This window comes from Diuraphis noxia, unplaced genomic scaffold (assembly GCF_037042655.1).
Source record: "Diuraphis noxia isolate RWA-SAM2 unplaced genomic scaffold, SU_Dnox_SAM2 contig0003, whole genome shotgun sequence".
Classification (NCBI taxonomy): Eukaryota; Metazoa; Arthropoda; class Insecta; order Hemiptera; family Aphididae; genus Diuraphis; species Diuraphis noxia.
Genome location: NW_028301713.1, coordinates 51,769,707 through 51,785,386, shown reverse-complemented (window position 1 = coordinate 51,785,386; position 15,680 = coordinate 51,769,707). Strand labels below are relative to the sequence as shown.

Sequence of the window (15,680 nt, the reverse complement as noted above, 5' to 3'; positions counted from 1 at the left end):
AAGTTTGTGCTGCTTAGCACTCTGCACTCGCTGCAGTCTGTTTGCTTTGCTAAACGAAGCTGTAAACATTTACAAACATTGCTAACGCAATGTTCCAGCCACGATTAAAGCCGCTAGATTATGCCTGTTCACAAAGATTTCTGTAAAAGGACATATTATAATATTTATCAACAGACCGTATGCTGAGTATAAGATCTATGGATTTATCATGTTATTATATATTTATATTGTTTATGGCTAACAATTGTCTCCATTTATTGGAGCTGTAATAATTTCAATTAATAAAAAAGTAATATTACATCTCTAGTAGCATAGTCGGACGACTTTGTTGGACGCTGGGTACCCATTAATTTGTATTCTCCGTCTTACACACATAAGCCATACTAACATTTCGTTCTCTAGTTCAATACTGTTAATTTTATTATTTTACTGAATTTGACTTTTAACCATTAAAGTTTTAGGTAAGAACATTATCTGTATTCAAGCGTCAGCTTTTATAGTTTTATTCGATACTTCAATTTTTAAGCGAGATTTGGACATTTTTAATTAGTGGTATTTCACATACCCATATGAAAATATAATTATCAAAAAATCGCAAAGCTTAAGCACAGAACTCATAAATCATAATGTTCTTACCCAGCGGCGTATCCAGAATTGTTTCAGGGGGGGGGGCACACACCGTCTAAAATTATTACGTAATATAATAAATAATATTTGTATTACCTATATTATACAATTTCCATTATGTGTCAACGTTTTAAATTGGTAGGTAGATATCCCTAAATACTTACTTCTCACATTTAATAAATATTTTAGTAAATCTTAAGAATATTTATTTCTTGAATATTCATTGTAAGTATTACGATAGTATAGTTGCATTAATTTTTTGATTATCAAATTTCAATAAAACTCATAGGTATTTGTATAAAAGTCAGTTTCATTTGACTGAATTTTCGTCATTGTTTCAGCTTAAAGTTTCTTGTAGAACCATAATTACCAAACGTACCTATGTGTCGGTGAAACTTCTAGAATTGTGAATTGTAAGTTCTATGAAAACTTTCAATATTAATAAATCTAATTCAAAATCATATTAACTTACTTACTAACATAAAAAAGTAAATAAATAATAATAATGGAAATATTTTAAGGTATTGTTATGTAATTGACTATATTATATTGATGAATTATAAATCATTGTAATCATAAATTCTGCTTACCCAAATTATTATTTATAATATTATATGGAATGCAAATAAATGTACCTATTTATTTAGTTTAATTGGTAATCACTAATCAGTTATTTATTATGTTTATTTGTTTTCATAATATTATCATTTATCTATAGAAGTTTAAAAATACTAAGTTAGGTAGGTATGATAAAATATATAAAATATACCTACTTACAAATGTACAATACGAATACCTATTTAGTATTTAATAGTGTGCCCTAAGTCAGTAAGAGAATGTAGTGAAGACGCGCACTACAAAGTCTAACCGGATTCAGGCACTATTATAGTATTATAGTGTCCCAGTTCAGTAGGGTTTGGATATACGCCAACGGCCGACTCAATATGTCTGGAAATACACGACGATACTACGATAGACGGGTATATAGTGACATGTAGACTGTAAAATTAGATACGTTTATTTCTCTATTCGGTTTTTCAATTAACAATAACGTTTCTGTACATTATCACCGTCGTTCGTATTCATAAACAGAATATTATACGGTACCTATTGCGGACCCGGTAGATAACACGCTTTTTACAATGCCGAATATAAATAGTAATATTTCTCAAAAAAAATTTAAAAAAATCGCTTGAGAAGTAAACTGTATTCATTTGTCATTCCTATTTTCTTTTTCTACTTTCCTAGTATTCCAGATTATTCCTATTTTTTTTTTTTTTTATAATGCTGTATGGCGTATGCATCTGCAGCTCTTCTGCTCATAGATATTATAATCATTATATTATTATCTATGTATCTGTTAAACAGAATTATCATTTATCATACAAATAATCAGCCGTCTTAGCGCTCCTGGCGGATAATACCCTCATTAATGCCGTCAAATAAAAAATCAAATAATTCTTAATTAAAGAATAAAGATTGAAACTGAGAACTTCCGTAAACCTTATACGGACCCTATACGGCTATACCTATAAGGTCTATGGAGCGACCATACCGTATTATCTACATCGTTATTCGTTATACTATTATTTATTAACTAAACTACTAAACTTTTTTTTTTATTCAAAATAATTTTTTGTGTATGTAGTTTCTTCTCCATGATGACGCCATGTTAACATTTTTAACATGGATTCTTCCGAGTTCTGTGTATTTTATTTTTTCATTTTTATTAAGCATTTAAGCCTAATCGCTGCTGAGTACTGAGTACTTAGAGTACTGACTACTGACTTCAGAGTCAGACTCTTGAATGCCAACTGCTGGGCGCTGATTGCCAATTGTCGAGTGTCACGAAGTTTCGTATATCGAAGTTGATTCATCTTTCATAAATAGTAAATGCAGTATGTTTAATTGCTATTTAGTGAAAGGTTATGAACTTCTGAAGACGTTAATGACTTATGTCGATATTTAGATTTGTTTACTCAACATAATCAACTAAATATCTGGAGTAGTAATAATTATTTCGAATCGTAAATTTTACATTTCTTATTTTTGATCCCGCCTACCAGTGAATGGTCTCCAGTATGGGTTATAGCAGAAAGTAAGTCAATCTTAATATTAAATTTAACTAATACTTATTGTCGTTTTGATAAAATAATAATTTTGTTTTTATATACATTTCTTGAACAGCCCAATATCGTCATCGAGAGATCGTAGACGTGGACGGGATAGACGAAGTCGAAGTCCAATACGACGACGAGGTGGTGGTCGAGGAGGTAGAGGTGATCCAGGCTCTAACTTACGTAAACCTCGATGGGACACAAAAAAACTTGAACCATTTAAAAAAGATTTCTATTTGCCACATGAAGCTGTCCATAACAGGTAAGAAATTTAATTTATTTGAATGGAAAATTTAGTCTAAACAGTCTAAAGTACAGTTCTAATTTTTTTTTTATAATAATTAATTTAGAGTAAATGATATCAATTTTAGTCTAATGCGCAAATCTTACGGCTTCTAATTGCTATAAATCCTATATCTAATAAATAATAAGATGTTCTTAACTCCTTTAAATAGTTGATTTTATGGTTGTTATGGCCTAATGATTAACCTACTGTTGGTTGTAATTTTTTTACAATTGGTTGTTCGGTATAAATAATATCCCAGCTTAAATATAGACATCATTACAAGATCTATTATTAAATTTGATATAGTTGTTGATTATATATTGATCAAGATGTACAAATCAATCAGACCTTAATTGATTCAGCAAGCCTGTACCGTCCTCCAGTTGATTTTGTTGAAAAAAAATAATTACAATATTTGGTTGCACACGGTAAATGTATGCCAAACATAACACAATCGACAAACAGCTCGACTTACTTATTCAGTAAGACAAATTTTGATTGACTTAAATTAGTTAAATTTATTTATTAATAACTACATAAAATATTAGGTTAATATCTACCACATTGTCTTAGTTGGTAAAATTGTAATGATGCATATATTTAAGCAGGAAGAATATTTCATCAGAGAATAAGAGTAGCATGAGTAATGGGAACATATTCCCCACGGATTGTCTATCTAAGCCAACAGCTGTCCAAAGAGAGAAAGTCCCATAGGCATAAGGCAACAGGCAATTGTTTAAGTTACTTAAATTTCATTAAGATGTAGAAAACATGTTGTTAAAAAAACAATATTATGCAGAATTTATATAACTGCTTCTATGTTAATAAAATATTAGATAACTCAATAACTTTCTTTGCAATATACACCACTAAACATACAAATTATACAAAAGTCATAAACCAACATTTTAAACCTATACTTAAGAATATTTTATTTATTTATTTTTATATATTATCGTTTATTCTTTAAAAAGATAATGGACCGCACTGAACATGTTCGTTTGGGGGCATATAAATTCATAATTTCATATACAAAGTAATTAGTTAGTTAATCCAATTAAATAATGACAATGCATTTTTTTTCACATCACTAAAATATAAATACAGCTTCTTAAATAAATATATTATTTATTCTATTAAATTTGATATTGTTATGTATACATAATGTGACCACAATTTTTTTTCTTCAAAGCGGATACCTGCACATTTTAATAAGTAAACCATATCATTTTTCTATATATTTGTCGTATCCACAAGTCTGCTTTAAAGTGGCCTGTTTGTTTTATGTATGAATGGATCTCTTGACTTATGTTATTCCATGTTATAAGAATGGCTTTAGTACAGAGACTCCCTAAGTCCTAACAATCTATGGACTATGGGTTTTAGCGTTTTACAGTTTATATAAATTATGTAGTTACATAAGTTATACATATACTGTATAAGTATAGTATAAATGTATGATAGAAATATGTGATCATAAATACCTACCACAAGTCAACTTTTCTTAAAGCGAGACATTTTTAGACAGTGGAACTGTCCCGCCCAAAACAGGATGTATAGTCACGTTATGTATACATTTAAAGCTCTGTGTATTTCCATGTAATGTTTCTGTTTATTCTTCTTATGGATGTATGTTTAAAATGTTTTCTGTACATCAACTAATAATTGGATTGTATCATTTTAAAATTAAAATATTTATAGATCAAAATCAGATATAGAAAAGTACAGAGAAGAGAAAGAAATAACATTAGTTGGTGAAAATATTCCAAAACCAATATTTAAGTTTGATGAAAGTGGATTTCCTGAAATCATAATCAAAGAATTAAAGTAATACATTTTTGTAAAATATATATGTTAAGTAATTGATCATCAGATTACATGATTATTTTTTGAACAGGAAACAAGGTTTTGTTGAGCCTACTGCTATTCAAGCACAAGGATGGCCAATAGCTTTGTCCGGTAATAATTTAGTTGGTATTGCGTCTACTGGTTCTGGAAAAACATTATCGGTATTTTAATATTTATAGTATATGAATTGGATTATTATATAAATGTATATAATTTCATTTTTTGACAGTATATTGTTCCTGCATTAATACATATTTCTCATCAACGAAAATTATCTCGTGGTGATGGACCTATTGTATTAGTATTGTCTCCTACTCGAGAATTAGCTCAACAAATACAAACTGTTTGTGATGATTTCGGTGATGCATTTGGAGTTAGCAGTACATGTTTATTTGGAGGTGCACCAAAAGGTGGTCAGGTACATTGGAATATTAAAATAAATTAATCATCATTCTTTCCTTGATTATCAATATCTTTCTATAGGCGTCTGATTTAAGTCGTGGAGTTGAACTAGTTATTGCTACACCAGGTCGCTTATTAGATTTTCTTGAAAGTGAACGTACAAATATGTGTCGATGCACTTACCTTGTTTTAGATGAAGCTGATAGAATGTTGGATATGGGGTTTGAACCACAGATTCGGAAAATTATTGATCAAATAAGAGTATGCAATTATTAATGAATAAAATTAATCATATATTATTTTTATACATCTATCTATTTGCTTGCAGCCAGATAGACAAGTATTGATGTGGTCAGCAACATGGCCTAAAGAAGTGAAGAATTTGGCTGAAGAATTTTTAGATGAATATATACAAATAAATATTGGTTCCTTGACATTGGCAGCTAACCATAATATCCAACAAATTGTTGAAGTCTGTCAAGAATATGACAAAGAAACAAAGTATATATTCCAAAATGGATTATGTTTTTAGTTTCTATCATTTTTTAACATATAATATTTTATTAGGTTAATATCTCTTTTAAAGAAAATAATGGACGAAGATGAAAATAAAACTATTATTTTCATAGAAACTAAACGGCGAGTGGATGAAATTACAAGAAAGATTAAAAGACATGGGTGAGTTAATACAATAATAAATTTAGTTATAAAATTGTTGTAATTTAATATAATTATTTTTTTATATATTAGGTATTCAGCTGTCTGTATTCATGGTGATAAATCACAATATGAAAGAGACAATGTTTTGAAAGGTATGACTTTTAAATTTGTATTGCTTGAATTTTTAACAAAATTAAGTCATAATCTAGTAACATTTATATATTATAGATTTCAGAGATAGTCGTTACCCTATATTGGTTGCAACGGATGTGGCTGCTCGTGGACTTGGTGAGTAACTACAATTATGTTTTAAGGTCTTAATATAATTAATTTTTAGAAATTTCTAGTAAATAATATTTGATTAAAATCAAATTATATTATATTTATAGTTTAAAACAATAAAAACTTGAAAGTAGTTGTTTTAATTAACTTTATAATGTGGTTTTTACTATTTAATTTTTTACCTTCATAATGAAATAATTTATAAAAAACCTTTTTATTTAAAATAATTAGAAATTAAAATTATGTGTTGTACTGCTGATTTTCCAAATTAAACTATTTAGTATATTATTGTAGTTTTTATTCAGACAACTTAATTTTTTAAATTTTAATAAATGATTTTTAAGTTTAATTTTTATCTTAAGAGGACGCTACACCTGCATGTGTTGTCTTCGTTGTACAAGTGCGTAGCATAGAAAATTTTACGCTCAGCAAATCTTGTTAATCTCCTTCAATTTAAAATTTAGAGTGAATCGACCTATTATAAAAATTAAAGGCAAGATTATTACTGAGGGCATCTCATGGGCTTTTTATTATTTTTTATTTTAAACCGAGTTATGAGTATTTTTAGGTATAAAAATAATTTACAATTTTAAATTACTCATAACTCGCTTTAAAATTAAAATAAAAAGCCCATGAGATGTCCTCGGTAATAATCTTGCCTTTAACTTTTATAATAGGTCAATTCACTCTAAATATTAAATTAACAGTAATAAGCGTGATGTGCTGAGTGTTGCTATGCTACGCACTTATACGACAGAGACAACACATGCGGGTGTGGCGTTCTCTTAATAGTTTTATTAAAACAATTAAAAACCTTCTGTAAATAATTTATATACTTTACATTTTCAAACCAATTTTGAAATTATATTTGCTAACAGAAAGAATAACTTTTTCTTTGGTTATGATTCGTTAACATTATTTAATTTTCTTCTTTCCTGTTGGTTTTACATTAAATTTTGTAAAATCGTTAAACTTGTAGTTGTTAGTTTGAAATTTGTAAAGTTCTGAATATTATTGAATTCAAATAAAACCAGATTTTAAAAGTTTTATCACATTAAACCTTTGTTATAATATTATCACGCCGTGGTATTGTATATTACAAACTACAAAGTGACCTTTGATCACAAAGAATACTCTAAAATCATATTTTAGTATTATTTAAAAATTCTAAAGTATTATTATTTATTACCAATTGTGCCATCAATATAATTATGGCTATTATATTCTTAGCTTATGGAAAATATTTTAAATGGTTTGCTATAATATGATACTTAAGTAAAATATGATTAAAAAAATTCTTGCTCAAAAACCAATAATATATTTTTCATCTAATAATGACCTTAGTAGTTAGAGCCTTAATTCTAATAAAAAAAATTATATTTAGGTTGTATATTTTTAATCTGATTTTGTCAGTTTTATGCCATAATTTAAATACCTAGTTTATTTAAACACATTGATTCACTTGATTCTGCTAAATGTTTGTAAACACAATTAAAAACTTGATCTAATGTGAAACTGATTCTCTTTGCATACAATATATATTTTATCTAATTTTTGCTAGCCTTTTCAATTTAGAAGTTATATTTCTTAAACCTGTTTTAAACATCTATGACTTAAATTAAATCTTGAAAAAATATCATGTAATGCCCTTCTCAAAAACATTGTTCTCTCATTAAAATGTCTCTATTGATGGCAGTATTGTAAATTGAGTTTATCTTTTTGAATAATGACTTCAATAATGTTCAATTCCATATACTTTATTCAACATTAGTTTGTTCTGTCTTAGAGGTTATGTAATTGTTTGGTTTACTTAACTTAAAACTAACTGCATACAAAATAGTCTCAAATAAATTTCTTCTCAGTTGCTCCTATCCTTAAAATTGAAAAATATGAACCATGATTATTCACTTTAATATAGTATCTTTTATCACCCCTCTTTCCTTTCTTATTAGTTTTATATTGATTTTCCTTCCATTGCATTGCTTTTAAATAGCATAAGATGTCTCTTACCTACTCTCTAACATTAATTTTCTAGAACCCTTATTTTCGTTAAACCATTAAAGTTGTCCCGGGTACTCTATATCATATTTAAGGTTCGGATTTTACTCTGTATCCGGCTTAATACTTACATTTTTACCCGGCAAAATACTACATTTGTACTCAACTCATATCCGATAACTAGGAAACACTGATAATCTGTACATTCAAAATATATTATGTATACCTATAATTAATTTAACAGGAAAATCTAAAATTCTAGATAAATAAATAGTAAATTATTTTGGTACACATTAGAATAACTGAACCTGTTTACAATAGCCAATTTATTACAAACAAATCAGGTTGTTCTTCTACGAATTACAAAAATAGATCTCGTGTTTACTGTTTATATATAAATATTAAATAGTAAATTATTAATTTGTTAATCATTAATCAGTAGTTGATACTTGTTAGTGCCTTGCTGTAGTTTAGTACTCATTTTGTATTTACAATAAATTTCTACTCGGTACCCGTAACATATCTCTAGAAACCATTATCTCCTCTACATTTAAATCGATTAACTATGGTCTTAATCATCCAATTTATGGGATGCTTCGCTACTTAAATTCTACTAATTTAAATATTTAATGTTTATTTATAGCTTAGTCACCTAAATTGTTATCCAAACTAATAATGTTATTCTTTCATTTTTTACTTTTGCTGTTGTACTTTTACTATATAAATATTGAGTATACTTACTTATTTTATTTCATATTGTATTTTGGTATAATTATATTAATGCAACATACAAAATAGCTCAAATCTTAACTGATCAATTAATGACCTCAATGATAGTACTCTTTGTCGTCTGAAATATCAATGCAGAGACAATTAATATTTTATGTACATTTTGTGAACAAACTTTGGAAGTTCTATAATTTATTGGTTTTTCTACACTTATCTATCCGTATCTAAATAAATTTAATAATTGTTCCAACTTAATATGTACAAATTTGTTTGTATTGTGTATTTATAAATAAAATAAATATTTAGTGTATAAGATGTATTTCTTATGATCTAAATACATCAAATTTTAATTTTAAAAGAACTATTGTATTTCTATTAGGTATTTATTTATATCAAATTTTTCATAGATAATTAATACTTAAATTACTGTTAGTTTAAATACATTTAAGAGATTCACACATAACCTCACTTACAAGAAAGATCTTTAGCTGAACTTTTAATATATTTCATAAGCTGTGATTAATTCTATTGCGAAAAAAAACAAAAAGAATAGACATAACAACAAACACAAAAATAAAAGTACTTTGCTTGTTATGTTCTAAATTTGTAAAAATAATGTTTGAGTTCAATAGTATTTTTCCTATTGTTTAAATTCAGAATGGTCAGTGTATTGGTATTTTATATTGAAAATAGTAAATTTGGAAAATAATTGAAGAAGATAAGGTAAAACTTTTTTTCAAGACTTACTACTTTAAACTAATGTTTTCCTCATATTACTGAATTTATTTCACCTTTAATTTAAGAATCATATTGTTTTTTAACAATTGATACTTACATTGGCTACTAAAAAGTTAATTTTGATTGAAAAATATGATATACAAATGTATATATTGTTAGGGCTGTCAGAGTTGTCTATTTCAAGGCCAACATTTCAAGAATTTGTTAGGTGGTATGACAGTCATGCAATAACTTGTACGAACATTTGATAAAATAAATAGTGACATTTTGATAAATTTTTCTTATAAATCAGGACTAAAAGTATGGAGCAAAATTAGTAATGCAATATTAGACAAAGAGGTTTGACTTTATAAAGTAAGCTCATTTAAGTATATACCAACAACTCGTTGTCTATATACCAACAACTAAAAAAATATTAAATATCACTTGTGATTAGGTACTTAAAAAAAATATATAATTAAATGTTTCTTTTAATTACATATAATATGTTGCATCTTTCATATGTTTATACTAATTAACTGTTTTTAAATATTATTACTATATATATTTTTTTTTTTATTGAATATTTTATGCATATTTCCATAATTTAATTACATATTATATAGCATATAAATCTGCCCTAGCCCACTAATTCTCAACCTTTTTGTTTTTGTTTATGATACCGTAATTTATAGATCCATTAAAATTGTGACATTTAAAATAATTGATTTTTGAAAAAGCAACAGTTTTAAACATATTTGTAAATTGAGAATAAGACCATCTTCACAACTATTTCTTATCTGAGGGTTTTTACTTTTACTTCATTTCATAATAATGTCATATATCTCCAATACATTCAATAACTAACTTAACAATTGTTTTGACTATGTACATTCAGATAATTCACAACATACTAGTTGTGAACCACTGTCAATGACATTACAGTTAATTATAAAATAATCAAATGGTTAAATACATTAATCATGTTAGTGACATTCTTAGATCAGTTGTAAATTGTCAACTCTCAATCTATCTATATTAATGGTGATGCTAATATGATTATACAATTAGTGTTTATATTAGGGTTTTATACAACCTAATGTTGAATAATAATAATAAAAATAAAATAATAAGAAAATACATTATGAATAAAAATATTTAAAAAATACTTTTTTGCTAAAAATATATTTGAAGGTACCAAACGTACCTACATTATTGAAAAAAATATTTACATATTTAGATGTTTAAATAAATTTGACAACTTACTGAAGGAATTTTCCTCATCTAAAAAATAACAATATGCTTAATACAATTTGACAGTTTTGTGTTTAAACATTTTTTTCAAAATAATAAAAGTACTGTAATTTAGGTATTTTGTTTTTATAATCTTTAAAAATATTTATTTTTAACCCTGTTGCTATTTATTGTTGCACAGTATTCAAAAAAGTATCTTCCTTAATTATTCCATTTATGTTAATAGAAATAATTATTCATGATCGTTTTCATGACATTATATTAATGATAAGTGTGTGTCTGTTAAATATGTTTAATTTGTTGGATTAATTTAACTTATATTTTAAATCTGCATTGAAATATAACGCAAGCTTATATGTACACGCAAAATGGGTATAATTTTTTAGAACTACCTGGAATTATAGGTGTTTGATATGTTCTGTTTTTTGTTTTATTTTACATTACAGAGGCACACACAAGCTGTACAATGCGTACTAAATTTAAAAAATACTATAAAAATGTATCAATGTTGTCGCATTGTCGACGCTGTGCCTCGAAAATGGACATGCATAAATAATTGCGTGTGGGTCTGTGTGTTCGTGGCGGCTCTGGCTACACAAGTAGTTTGAGTAGTCGCGCACTGGCGGCAACGTGGGGCTAGTCATTCCACTGCTGTCCCCCCAACTGCCGCCTCGACCTGTCTGTGTATGTTTGACGTGTCCAACGTCAATCGTTGTCCCGTGTGGGGCGCTTAAACATGTACACCGGATGTCGATGGTAAATAGCAAATAAACAAAATGTTAACAATGTTATTTTGGATATTCACTATGGTAAATGAAAGTGATTATGAAGTCTTGGGCCAAACAGCAACATTTAACAACTACAAGTGTTGATATTTAATAGTATTTTTGATTTTTTTTTTCTTAATTTATTTGAATTGTTGTTTAGATGTGGAAGATGTGAAGTTTGTAATCAATTTTGACTACCCTAATAATTCTGAAGACTATGTACATCGCATTGGTCGTACCGGTCGATCTCACAAGACGGGTACAGCTTACACATTCTTTACACAGTCAAATGCCAAACAAGCTGCAGATTTGGTTTCAGTTCTTACAGAAGCCAATCAAACTATAAGTCCCAAACTAAAAGACATAGCTGACAACTGGCGTTCAAATGGATTTTCAGGAAGAGGTATAATTTAAAACAATTTATTTTATAACAAAATAAATTTATAATACTCATTACATTTTTATAGGTGATAGACGACGTGGATGGAGAAGTGGTAGATCAAAAAAGTCTAAGAGTCGTTCAAGGAGCCGTGATCGCTATAAGCGTAGATCAATTTCCAGATCTAGGTCTAGATCATACTCTAGATCAAGAAGCCGTAGTCGTTCACGGTCATATGATAGACATCGAAGACATAGACGTAGCAGGTATTACTAAAATATTATTAAGTTAATATTATGTGGATTTATTGAACATAACATAATATTTTATTATACTGTACCCATATATTTAAAAGCCTGGTACCAATTTTTCAATTGTTCTGGAATTCTATAAAATTGCTTCCTTAATTATAATACTAATCTACTGCCCGATAACCTGTTTAAGAGGGATCTATTTGATGTATTATTTTAACAAGATAAAATCTCAGGCCTAGTAGAATTGTTAAATTTCAATAACTATTATTTTATCTAGAAGTAAAAGGCTTCCTATAGGTTGGGTTAAATCAATAGTTTTTACTTTATTTCAAATAATTGTATAAAATATTAATTTTAAAAAAACCTTAAATTATCATATTTTTGAAGAAATATAATAAGCCTTAGGTTATAATTTTGAAAAACTTGGTTCAATTTCTCTGTGGTCTAGAATATTGCCCTCTATTAGTTTAAACAAATTATTAAATTTAGTTGATTTTACAGTACAAGATCATTATTCCTGTAAAGTATATTTTTGTGAACATAATAAAATTAACTCTGTGCTTCTTAATTTTGTCATATAGGGTTATTCAAAATGATAGTATAATTTTTGTCTTAAAATTTAATATTAAATTGGCATTAAAATATTATTATTTGAAATTTAGTTTCTGGTATCTATAGTAATTAATATTCTCTGTAGTTTCCCTTATTTACTTGAATAACATATAATCAATAGTTAAATTCATCTCATAGTTGTTACAGCATATCCAGCACATACATTTTTAAAAGATATTGTGCATATGCCAATTTTGTTTTAACATATCCTCAAAGTATTTAGACCCAATAGGACCGTCCTATACATTTCATAAAATCTGTTGGTCAGTGGTGCCGAACCCTATGTTAAGGTTGGGCTATGGCCCAACATATTTTGAAAATTTAAGATAGGGCCACTTCATATCAACCATTTTCCTCTCCATTGTATGCCATTTTTTCCAATATTAAGATATTGGGCCTCTTGAAATATTTTTCGCCCTACTCTATATTTTTAGGACTTGGCGCCACTGCTGTTGGTCAAGGAAACTATGTGTAAACTATGGTACTCATTCAATATGCTATCTACCACACGTTTGATGGTTTAGTATGCTATCTAATTACTGCAGTAGATAAAATATTTACGGTAGATAGCATATTGAACGAGTACCTAAACTGATGAATCACTTTAAATAATCCTGTATACAATATAATTTATATAACTGTTGTAATATTTTTAATTTCAATTTTAGGAGCTCGGATTAATGACAATTAGTGAACAAACAACAATTTTTCATTTTGTTGTTTTATATTTTTACAATTTTTATGTTTATTTTATTTATTTATTTTTTTTTTTGTTTTACAATAAGATTAATATTATTTTGTTTGAATGTTTATTCTCAATATTTTTTTGGTTTATATTTTCGAATTACTTCATTAACTATCATTTTTTTTTTACACAAAAAAAAAATATGTGCATCGTATGTTTGTTTATTAAAAATTAACCAAAAATTTATAATTATATCTTTCTACTTAATTCATAAAAAAATAACTATAAAACAACTAATTTTATGAAATATCAATGTAAATGCATTTGAAAATTTTTATATTATAATTAATTGTTAAAATGTATTTGATTGAATACATAAATTCTTTTAATTGTATGTAATTATTGATAAGTTAATATCTTTAATCTAATTTATAATTAACGTAAAAAAAAAATTATTTTTTAAGTTTATTAATATTATACCTAATAGTTTTAGTCATATTTTTACAAATATAAATATTATAATTATTCTTAATTTATTTATATTTTTAGGTTAACAAATTTATAATAATTCCATTCTAGTTGAGTTATCAAAATAATTTCCCAACTTTGTATTTAATGGAATATTTTTCAAAATAATTTTAAGTAAAAAAATAAAAATTGCATTATTGGTTTCCTTCTATTATAAAAATATCACTATACATTTTTAAATAGACTCTTATATTTATTGAATATGACTTACAATTTTTATCATCTTTTTTTTTGTTATTGTTGTAAGTATTTTAAACACATATGTAAAATATATGAATATGGAATATAAAGAATAAAAAAAACAATTCTTAATCTTACTATATATCTTGTGTCCAAAATTTTGCTAAACATCATAGTGTATAATTATAAAATTATACTCATATATTTTGTAATAGTAATTTTAAGCCTGCAGACAGTTGATAAAAATATTAACTACTGCTGAACATTTTATAGTAACTTAGGAGAAATTATGTTATAAATACGCCTTATCACGTATCATGAATCACATTATTTCCTATTATTTGGATATTTAACATTTGATTGCAAGGATTGTTATTACATTGTGGAAATTATTTTTACGATAATTAAATTTTTTTTAGCAAATTTTGAGTATATAACCTAGCATAAATTAAAAATGCTCATACCACACTTAAAGCTGAATTATCGTAAAACACACAGACACAAATAATATTCTTACCATTAAGTTTCACAAGATACTGATTCACTCTAATTCTTAAAATAATGAAGATGAATAATAAGAATAATAAAATCTCTAGAATTGTCCTTCACTAAATGTATTTGAAGAGGCATTTGAAGATTTTTTAAATAAGAAAATCTCTTTTAGATTTGATTGTGAAGAACACAAACAAACTGTGTTATCCGATATTTATACACATTTACCTTATAATGAGAATGAGACAATACACATTCATTCAAAATCAAAATAATAAAAAACTAAACACCACTAAAAAGAAATTGTCAAAATTAGTGACCACATAGACATTTAATAATATGTAAATTATAGGTACACTAATATATTATTATTATTAAACATTTTTGTTAACTTTATTATTTGTGTTTTTGGATATTGTTTGTATTAAAACTATTGTAATTATTTAATTAGAATCCAATCAGTGGATAACATTTTTAAAAACTTGCGTCATCTAGGACCTATTTAACCTATACCATTTAATATGTCGTATCCATATGATTTAAACAGCCGCGCGAATTACGAGTTTACGACACTATTTTGCTCACATGGAGCGCTGCTATAGTAAAAAAAGTGAGATTCACTCATTCACTGTACTGGCTTTCTTATCATAAGTTGATGGGCAACCATACTATCTTAAATCGTGTAGACTAGAGAGCCTAGATAATTTATGTATAATATAATATAATATATATATATTATCTAGGCTCTAGTGTAATATAATATCTATATTATGTCTATTTCATAGACGGAGCATCACTGGTTGGCGGGGTTGGGTGGTGCACTGGTGCGGTCTAGCAGTATTGCCATTTCTGATAACATAAAA

At 26.8% G+C, this 15,680-nt stretch overlaps 1 protein-coding gene across 2 annotated transcripts; it reads left to right on the top strand.

Annotated features, from left to right (window-relative positions):
- Window positions 1-2,140: 2,140 nt before the first annotated feature.
- LOC107168101 (putative ATP-dependent RNA helicase DDX5) lies at window positions 2,141-14,467 on the top strand. 2 transcript variants are annotated; one of them, XM_015517394.2, is made up of 14 exons: window positions 2,154-2,525; window positions 2,597-2,725; window positions 2,815-3,006; window positions 4,732-4,857; window positions 4,928-5,039; window positions 5,108-5,296; window positions 5,362-5,541; window positions 5,609-5,781; window positions 5,848-5,958; window positions 6,031-6,092; window positions 6,169-6,228; window positions 11,848-12,090; window positions 12,155-12,332; window positions 13,601-14,467. In XM_015517394.2, the coding sequence occupies exons 2-14, from the start codon at window positions 2,697-2,699 to the stop codon at window positions 13,611-13,613; spliced, it is 1,668 nt and encodes a 555-aa protein (XP_015372880.1). In that variant the 5' UTR covers window positions 2,154-2,525; window positions 2,597-2,696; the 3' UTR covers window positions 13,614-14,467. The 2 variants fall into 2 exon arrangements, 1 of the variants encoding a protein (XP_015372880.1); XR_001506190.2 differs by lacking the exons at window positions 12,155-12,332; window positions 13,601-14,467 and adding an exon at window positions 11,367-11,676 and having other exon boundaries at window positions 2,141-2,725; window positions 11,848-12,083.
- Window positions 14,468-15,680: the final 1,213 nt, after the last annotated feature.

Excerpts from the sequence above, each read along its gene's own strand:
- LOC107168101 (XM_015517394.2), top strand. The coding sequence starts at position 2,697 with ATGGTCTCCAGTATGGGTTATAGCAGAAA. Across the intron at positions 2,726-2,814 it reads AGTATGGGTTATAGCAGAAA|CCCAATATCGTCATCGAGAG; the intron begins GTAAGTCAATCT and ends TTTCTTGAACAG. Across the intron at positions 5,542-5,608 it reads AAATTATTGATCAAATAAGA|CCAGATAGACAAGTATTGAT; the intron begins GTATGCAATTAT and ends ATTTGCTTGCAG.